General features: G+C 45.1%; 1 protein-coding gene across 1 annotated transcript; it reads right to left on the minus strand.

The window, feature by feature from the left end:
- Positions 1 to 1,568: 1,568 nt before the first annotated feature.
- On the minus strand, positions 1,569 to 3,834 carry mx_0 (Interferon-induced GTP-binding protein Mx; the record flags this gene model as incomplete). Its single annotated transcript, XM_031154137.1, has 2 exons — positions 1,569 to 1,940; positions 2,026 to 3,834. 2 exons carry the CDS (start codon positions 3,832 to 3,834, stop codon positions 1,569 to 1,571), a joined length of 2,181 nt encoding a protein of 726 aa, XP_031000994.1.
- Between the last annotated feature and the right edge of the window lie 5,712 nt (positions 3,835 to 9,546).

A 9,546-nucleotide genomic window follows, 5' to 3' on the forward strand; every position in this document is an offset into this window, starting at 1 on the left:
TGCGCATCTAGATAGGATTATCTTATGCAAGCCCCGGACCTTAATACAATGAGGGGTCTCATGCTTTAGCTATTGTAATATAGCATTTACTAAAGAAAGGCTTTAATTAATTGGCCTGCAAGGCTGGCTTATTAGTAATATCACGTCACCGGTAATCACGTGAGACAGCTCGCCCTGAAGTGTTTAATAGCAGTCTTAAAGAGAGCTGTGGCAGAAGCTAGTGTTTCTTACCTTGAGGTCAGGTTTGCATGTAGTCCAGCATCTGGACCTCCCAGCTGGTGGCAAGGCGGCACACTGCCGTGGCTATCTCTACACCGGGTCGGGATTTCTCGAATGAGTGCTTGACGATTCACATCAGACTTTCTCTCCCAGCGAACATTGCAAGGTGCAGATGGACAAGAGCATCGGATGTGGTCTTTCGCTTGGTATTACTTGAGTTGGGAGCTGCCCAACAATTGATTCGGCACCAAACACTAAAGACAGTGAATGTCTTCAGTGGTAGAAGAGAACATGAAGCCATTGGACAGTGGATGCTGTCTATGGCACCGGGCGCGAAGAGGACCTGGACCAGTCATCTGATCACCCATCACACCTCCAGAATTCGGATTTATGTCTACTTTTAGCACCAGGCAGCGGCAACAGGTTTCCGTGTTCTTCCTTTCACCTCCTCTACAGGGCCAGTTTCAATAAGCGCCGGATCGAAAGAGTATTTCACATGCACACAAGCGCGCGCAACATCGAGGCCCTTGAATGGCGTCTGGATGGATGCAATATGCTTCTATTCGTGGAGGTACAATCAGATCGTGTGGTATAAAGTCCAAGTGCGCAATGTCTCCAAACTTAGCTTTACTGAGAACGAATTCAGCAAGTTTATCACAGTTCTCAATCACTTACCATACAAGCCATTGGAACACCGGAATCTACTATCGGTAAGTTTGCTTCGAAATGATACCAAATTGGCAATCTAGTGCTAACAGCTGGTAGGATATGTCCTATAATGTGTTTCTTACGGCGTATATTGGCACCCCCCGTGACCACCATGCCATATTTGTCGAAACTGCAGCAGATGGGACTGGATACATTTTTTTAAGTCACCGGGGATATTCAGAATGGAATGAGATACGAATGCAAAGAGAGCAGGAGCGTTGCCTTGCGATCTTCCTTTTCTTGTTGGATTCTTTCCTCGTTTGCTTTTGTCGTGAAATATCGTCGGCGTGTAGACGGAATCGTTTTCGATACAGCAGGAGGATCCTGGATCCTGGACGGCATCATTCTAGCCGGTATCATAAGGATCACTACCACTTCAAATAAGTATAATGTCATTTACTGAGTGGTGTCGCAGCCACTCTCCGGCGTCGGTAATGTCGCCACACCCTAACCAGGGTGGCTTTCCCATACTTGAAGCCCTATCCAGTCAATTGGCATTGGGCGTGACGGTGAGAATGGAACTTGGACTTCGACTGAATGGTGACGGAATAGTTAAGCACTGCATACAATTATTACAAGTCACGAAGAGCGATAGAACTTCATATTGGAAAGTTTCCATGATGGGGTAGGTGTATTCTGTCCTAAGAATACATCTCAGGGGACGGCGATCTAACGAAGCTGACGATTGATGCACTCTCTGAATCGGATGTAGTCTTTTCCAGCTGTTCTTCCACATCTCCTGATAACACCGGACCCCAGTCAGCAGGTCGGGTGAATTGCTTTTGCTTTTGTAAGCCCTTGAGACCCCGTAATCCATCATCGAGCATCTTGCGCTTATCTACCAGACGCTGCCTCTCGATAGAAGACTCTGCAGTCTCACCTGCGAGGCGAGAGATATCATCCGAGCTCATGTCCAAGACCTTGTCCGATCGGAAGAGCTCAGCAACCTTTCCGATGAGGCAGTCTTCAACTGCCAGCACGCTAACGTCGTCGATAAATCTGTTCATTGCAACCTAGAATAGTAGGACTATAGTCAGTATAACGGATATTGTCAATCCAAGTGCAACTTGCCTTGTAATATGCCTCCATATAGTCAACCGCCGTGGAGCTTCCGAATAGCTCCATATTGGGTTCGAGACCCTGTGCCAGAAGGTCCACGAAATGTACCGGATTGAGATTGATCTTCCTGTCCACGTCATCGAAGTGTTGTGAGCCAAATACCTTGCGAATGAGCTGTCTGATGGCGCACTTGTGCCGTGCCTGTTGGGCCTTCTGAGCATTGTCCGTCAACTGACGATTATATGTAATGGGATGCTGCGTGGCAGAAACCAGTAACTCGTCAACCTTAGCGTCCAGTCCGATCTTGAGTTCCTCTACCATTTCGTGGACAAACTTAAGCACCTCAATAACGATATCATTGGCAGCAACGTGTCGGATCACGAGCTCCGTCGTCTGATGTGCAGCTTCCACGATATCCTCGACCAGCGCTTTCGCAATCTTTCGCCACGGTTCGCATTGCTCTTCGAAGAGATCGCCAACAATAAGCGGGCTGAAAAGGCCCGGTAGTTCGCGTCCCCTGCTAAACTTCAAGCGAGAGGCGACCCGCTCAACGTATCGAGACCTAGGAATACGGGGCGACTCGCTGGTTTCGTTTTCATCCTCACCTTCACTCTCCGACGCGGTAATTATCTGGCTCTGTCCATTCAAGAACATTTCCTGTCTGAATTCAAGCAGCAGATTTTGCACCACGGCCCTGAGCCTCCTAGGATATCCATCACGCTTCTTTCTAGCGCCGAAGAAGCGGTCCCCGTACGTGCCATCAACCGCCTGCCTCGTCAGGGATGTATACTCCTCACTCAGGCGAAGGAGGTACTTTAGCTGCTCCGTCGGAGTTCCCCGGACAGGGCCAAGTCGTTCAAGCTTTTCTGTGCATTCGTGGATGCCATTCTCTACATCTTGAACTAGGCTTGGTAGCTGAGACAGGATCTGGTCCTTGAGGACAGCACTGAGTCTGATCCTCAGAGCTTCCACACCACAGTGCTCTCTATTGACGCTAATCCAGATGCCTCCGGAAAAAAAATCATTCTCGGTGGCATCACGTTGGGCCGAAGTCGAGCCCCGCTGCTCGAAGTTGCGGTTCCTCAGAACATGCCAACCGAGACGGAGCTCCACTTCAGTGTTCTGCGCGAGGCGCACCCAGTACGCCTCGGAATCGGAGCCAATATCCAGTGTATCGGGCTTTGTGATAAGCCCCATAGTACGTAGTCCCTCTGGGTCGGCGTGTTTGGCCATTGATGTCACTTCCTGGAGGACATACTCGTTCTTAGCCGACACTACGGCTAGAATAATGCTCCTAGGCCGAGCCATATATTTTTCAACCATGCTGCGTACTGTGTCGACATCGGTGTCAGATTGCTCCTTGTTTCCAGTCCTGAAGAGACCAGGGAGGTCTACCATGGTTAGATGCGGTTGGTTGGGGCCGGTGAGCTCGATGCGAAGGATATCGTCGTAGAACTTTCGAGCATCCGAAATCCCCATGGCTTCCATTGCCTCCTCTGTCACTGCTTCGAGACCGTCATTATCTACACTGGACCGGGGTTTCCAATGCTCGAGATCCTCTTTTTCTTTGTCGTATCGAGCTTCGCCGGGTATGATGAATACCTTTGTGCTTGTGTTCTGGCCTCGGCGCAGGACCAACTCTGTCACGAAACGAGTGCAAAGCCCGTCTTTTGTAGGGAATCGCCTACCGGAAATAGCTTCAAGGACGGAGCTCTTGCCCGCAGACTGATCACCACAGACTATAATCTCGGGAAGGTCCACATACCGGCCGAGTCCTTGCGCACGGAGGCTGTCAATGATATCTAAGAGGTTACGATGGTCTCCCATTGGGATGTCTGCGGCCGTCATGTTTGATGGTGTGAGTGATGGTACAATGAAGGTTATATGAAGGATGATTGTCCAAAACTCCCTCTTTATACTTCATTTCAGACCCGGCGCGGTCTCAAATCTTGATGAGGCCGAGTAGTATGTGGATGGCCCCCCGCAGCTGTTGGCAGCAAGAAGTTGCGGTGCGATCTCAAATCTTGATGAGGCCGAGTAGTATGTGGATGGCCCCCCGCAGCTGTTGGCAGCAAGAAGTTGCGGTGCGATCTCAAATCTTGATGAGGCCGAGTAGTATCGTGGATGGCCCCCACAGCTGTTGGTAGCAAGCAATTGCGGCGCTTTTCTATGTTAATTGGTTCTAGTCCGGCCGAGTGGCTAGCAGTTAGGCAGGCTGTGTTCGCCCGGTCAAAGTCTGCATGTGACATATTGAACGTATAGCGTTAACGTTCGCTAATTCCGTCCACCTCCGCCTAACCTACTGCAACCTAGACCTACCAACTTCAATAGTTATCTATGCTTTTATGTCTGATTAATTTCTTTCAAAATTGAAATGTAAGTTATTCTCGTAATAAAGCTTGAATACATCAAGTATAATGTCATATGTGCTGTGAAAGAAATCGCCATAGCAAGTCTTTATAAAGGTCAGCCCCCTTTCGACAGATTATGCACCAAACGGCCATGTACAGTATCATTGTGACGTGCTGAGCCTGAAGTTGCGATTCGCAACTAAGTCTCACAGCTGAGTCCTGCTGCCTAGAGTAGTATATGGGACGTGTTTGGTAGACACTGGAAAGTCGATTCATTTGGATTACTTTCGTGGCGTGCCAACTTGATCTATGAGTATACTGGCATTTCATGGCTCTCTTTTGTGAACAGTTTACCCTTCTCATAGCCCCGCCATTGTTGTCTCAGCTCCTCCGCCCGTTATGCTATCGCCCTTAAACGGTATATATCGCTGTACCAGGTGCTATACCCAGAACCTCGGTAGGTACAGTCGCTGTTGCTGTTAAAGACGGACCTGCAGTTGAATCCTTGCTCATACGCCGCCGTGAAGCCGCTAGACCTGTCCTCAGCGCTTCCACAGTCACCTGTTCAATATGTTTACTGAATTTCCAAAAAACCTTGCTCTTGACCACTCCAGGAATATCACGGGAGGATGGCGGCATCCATGTAGGGTAAACCTTTTGATGAGAAGCTGATACCCGGATGTGGAGTGGATGTCGAAGTAGAAACTCGTGACAAAGATAGCAGGCCTTTTTACTCGTACCCATCAAACGTAGCTGGGGCACCAAAGCTGGATTGCGGTCATAGAATTCGAGAAGCTGCATTTCGGCATGGAGTGTAAGCGTTAAGCGACATGCTCTGCGCAAATTGACCTCTACATCATCTGATTCCCAGCGCTGGGCCAACTTATCCAACGTCATCTCGCAATCGTTCTTGAGTAGTCGCTTGAGAGCTTTCCGGAGTGGTGTTTTCTCCTGATGAAGTGCGAATTTTTCCGACGCGGGGGCATCAACATCCCGAATGTGAATACCTGCAAAGAGCTCAGGCTGTTTCATGGCAAGTTTGACCATGGACTTAATGGCTCCCCAATAACGAGCAAGTTTGTAAAGAGTTTCCATACAGGGCGGATTCGGCGTTGAGCCGCAGGCGAGCAAGATCTGCAAATGCTTTTGATATACCCATCGAGCCTGCGATGCCCATTCCACCAGAGAGCTCAACTGGGAAGTCCCAGAGGAGCTTATAGGTGTAGCTATGAAAGGGCATGTCTTCATCCATTGCCCAAAACCTGGTTCCCTAAGTATTTCTTGGTTGGAATCGCGACTGGATATCTTGGACATTGCCAGTTGAAAGACACGTCGTATTCCACCTTTCTCAAGCTTTTCTACCAGCGACAATATGCGGCTTTCGTCTAAAAGAACCACCTCTTCGAGAATTTCGGTCTCCGCTTGCCTTGATGGCTTCTCTGCATTAGGCGAAGTGTGAGTAGCCCTGCGTGGCAGTCGCCATAAATGATTACATACCTCCATTTGCAGCAGCAATAAGAATTTGTAGCACCCTTTCAAGTCCAATACGGTCTTGCTGCGATAGACCACGATTGCGAGCAATACGTAAAATGGTTCCAGACGGCCTTTTCTGCTCCATGCAGACGGCCGAAGCGGTCTCTTTGCCGGAGCTTGAAGTTGAGCAGATAAGCGCGAATGAGTCGAGAAATTTCTCGTTTAGCTGGCTACTTTTCAAAACATCGGCATCAGGGTGACACTCGAGGCATTCTGTTGGTTCTCCACGAACAGGTTCGATCAGGCTCAGTAAAGCCGAATTGATCAACAATTGTTTGCGAGCCTCGCCACGTTCTCGAGTCGATGCTGCTTTGTCGGTAACCATCTGGAAATCCTGGGATGAGACCATTACCATAGTGCGTCTAGGGTGATATGATGGAGGGGCTTTGAGAACAGGCACAATAAAACTGAAGGCTCTCAGCTCTACGTAGCACCATGGAGTCAGCCTTAGATATTGCCTAATGATGTCACGGGAGGCAGTACACATCTCGTTGGGGCAATACACATGTCATGGGGGGGGGGGATACACATCTTATTGGACCACGTAATGAGAGATGCAGCATCCCATGTAGTCATGTTGCCAATCTAGGCCTACCACAATTCCATCCAATGATCAACAAGACCAAAATTACGCCCGGCAGCCCCGTATTGTCCTGATATTTCAAGCTACAGCACTTTTGTGGAAAATTGTCCTTCCTTGTACAGCAATACAGTTCTTTCGCCCGGAGGCCCGCTACAGCTTTAATTTACATCATGGCTTTCTCACATAGCCCAGCTGTTTCTCATGTCGAAGAGAGCTACTCAGCTTCTGCAGACTACGACGACACCATGGCATGGTTTATCTCCAACACGGACTCGGCAGTGCTTCAATCTGAAGTATCACCATCCGCGCCAGCTCCTGTGTGGGATGTTGACGCTACCATCGATCCGGCACTGCTGCTAACCCAGCATCAAGATTTGGAGAACTATTCGAAGGACGCCGCGCCCATCCATCATTTCTGAGATGATGGCATGCTGTCTCCACCCCACACAGGGGCATTTGACGTTGGCGTGGCGGGACAAGTCTCGTCGCATCTCTATGAAGGCGATCAGCCCAGAGGAGAGGCAAGCGAGGGGTCTTTGGACTCCATGCCATCTACTCCACGCAAGACAACTTCCAGGGCTCGCTCCCTTTGTACATGGAAAGATTGTCAGTATCGTGGATGTAATACCGACGACACGAAGTAAGTTCGCATATCTCAATATCTGAAGGGCATTCAGTTTAACGTCCCTCAGAAGTCACGCCTCCGCCCACCGCCAATGTCCCAAAGAAGACTGCGGCTGGGCTGAGGCAAAGAGCCAAAGCCAAAAGGATCGACATGTTTGGAGCAACCATAAGGTCTGGGCCGAAGAGAGCGGGTATCCTCCTCAAAGTGTCATGTGCGACGAGTGTTATCAAACATTCTCTCGCAAGGACAAGTTACCGCGCCATAAGAGGGAAGTTCATGCAGCGCAGAAGAGGGTGAGATAATTAAAGAGCTCATATATCGGCTGCGCGCATTCTTTGCAAAACCAGAGCAGGGATAGTAGGAAGCCTTTAGTCTATAGCTAATAAAGATTTTCGCCATGCATAAGCTGGCGGGCGGGGGGGTCCGACGTGCAACAAAGCGAAGCGAGCCAATCAGGAGGCGAATAAAACATTACTCACGTGCACTACGCATCCTCTCTTAAAGTTACCTTAAGGTTAAATGCTACCTATATGCTCTCTCCTTATATCTTAACTTCTTTCTAAACTACTCTCTTCTACTAGTAATTATATCTCTTACTATTAGCTAGCTATATTATATTGTCACGGTCCCACGTGACTAGTCATGTGATAGGGCTGACTAAGCAGCTTCCACATCAAACTCTAGCAACCTCCACTGTACTTAGCTCTCTACTTTATATTCTAAGTTATATTCGCACATCTAGTTCTAGCCTATCTAAGTGTAATTATAATATTATATAAAGTCCTTTTAGTGCTACTAATTATAATCTTATTTCTAGGTCTTATTCCTAGGTCTTATTTATAGTTTTATTCTAAGATATAAATTACTTCTATTTTTATTAATACGATATAATATATAAATCCTTTTTACTACTTTAGTCTATAATATAAACGCTTTCTAGAATTCCAATTTCGATTTTTATATTATTATTTCCGATCTATAAGCTAAAATCCGACTTTTATAAATGAACTAGTGTCACAAGTGAGTCACGTATATATAAAGGCTCAATATGGTATTTAATAAGTTTAATAAAAGAGAGAGAAGAATCTTTATCTAGATCTAAAGAAAAGTAAGCGCTCTCTAGTTAAGGCTTAGTAAGCTAAGTATAGGCATAGCCTATGCTTTACTTCTAGGGCTTGCCTCTTATATTACCCCCCTCCCTCTACTAGTTTATAGACAGTAAATAATCTATTAGAAACTAAATAATATAATAGAAACTATAGTAGTAAATAATCTAAATCTATAGATATTATACTACTATTCCTCTTATAAACTGCCTAGGCTCTACTAGATTTTAGATATAGTCTGTCTACTTAGTAAAGCCCTCTAGTCCTTATTCTTGCTATTACCTCTATTTAGTTATGCTATTTACTCTTATAGTATTATAAATCTGCAAATAATAGAGTAAATAGCTATTTACTCTATAGTATTATAAATCTGCGAATAATAGAGTAAATAGTTAATAATAAGCAACTATAAGATCTCTCCTCCTACTTATTTTTAGACTCTCCTTCTATATTACTAATACTACTACTACTAAAGTAAGTATAGTATACTATATAAAGCGCTTAAGTGCTTAAGATCCCCTCTACCCTTTTTCTATAGACTCCGCGTAATACTAATTAGAGTTAGATATCCTTAATTATCTACTATATTAGCTGCGCCCTTATAGAGGTTAACTGTATTAACTAAAATATAAGTTAGCTTCTAATTAATTTCTATTAGGCTCTACTAAGTCTATATAGTCTAACTAATCTTATTCCTATACTAAGTGCGCCTGCAAGTGTAAAAACTGCAAGAACCTATATATATTTATTAGACTCTAATTAAAAATTATTACTAACTAATTAGCTCTTAAATTACTTATATTATATATACTATTTAGTCTCGCTCCTCTAATAATAAAGTGTAGGTTTAGTTAGTTCCTGCTGCTTTTTAGTTAGCTAACGCTTAAAATAGTATAGATGCCTATAATAATCTCGCTAAAGTCCTTAAGGCCTAAAAGGCTTTAAAGCTATTATAAGCGGCCGGCCTCTTTTCTATATATATCTCTTAGACTCTGCTTATTTTTTATTACTAACCGCTAGTTTCTAGTCCTATTACCCTTAAGATTACTAGTATAGTAACTAATATAGTTGCCTAATAGAGTTAAATATAAGTTATACTCTACTCTTTAATTATTTTCTATTAGTAACTATTTATTAGTACTAGTAGTATTCCTATAGTAGTAGTTCTTAGACTACATTATACTAATCTCTAATTCTAGGGTTTTATATATAGTCTCCTAGCGTTTTATAGCAGTCTATAGGCCTATTTCTATTTCTCTTTCTTTTTTTTTTCTTTAAATAGTAAATAAAATTCATTACGCTTCTAATTACTCTAATTCTGCTTCTTAACGCCTATACTTTATATAAAATTAGACTTTAGCT

Source organism: Lachnellula hyalina, assembly GCF_007821495.1.
Source record: "Lachnellula hyalina strain CBS 185.66 chromosome Unknown contig00316, whole genome shotgun sequence".
Taxonomy (NCBI): domain Eukaryota; kingdom Fungi; phylum Ascomycota; class Leotiomycetes; order Helotiales; family Lachnaceae; genus Lachnellula; species Lachnellula hyalina.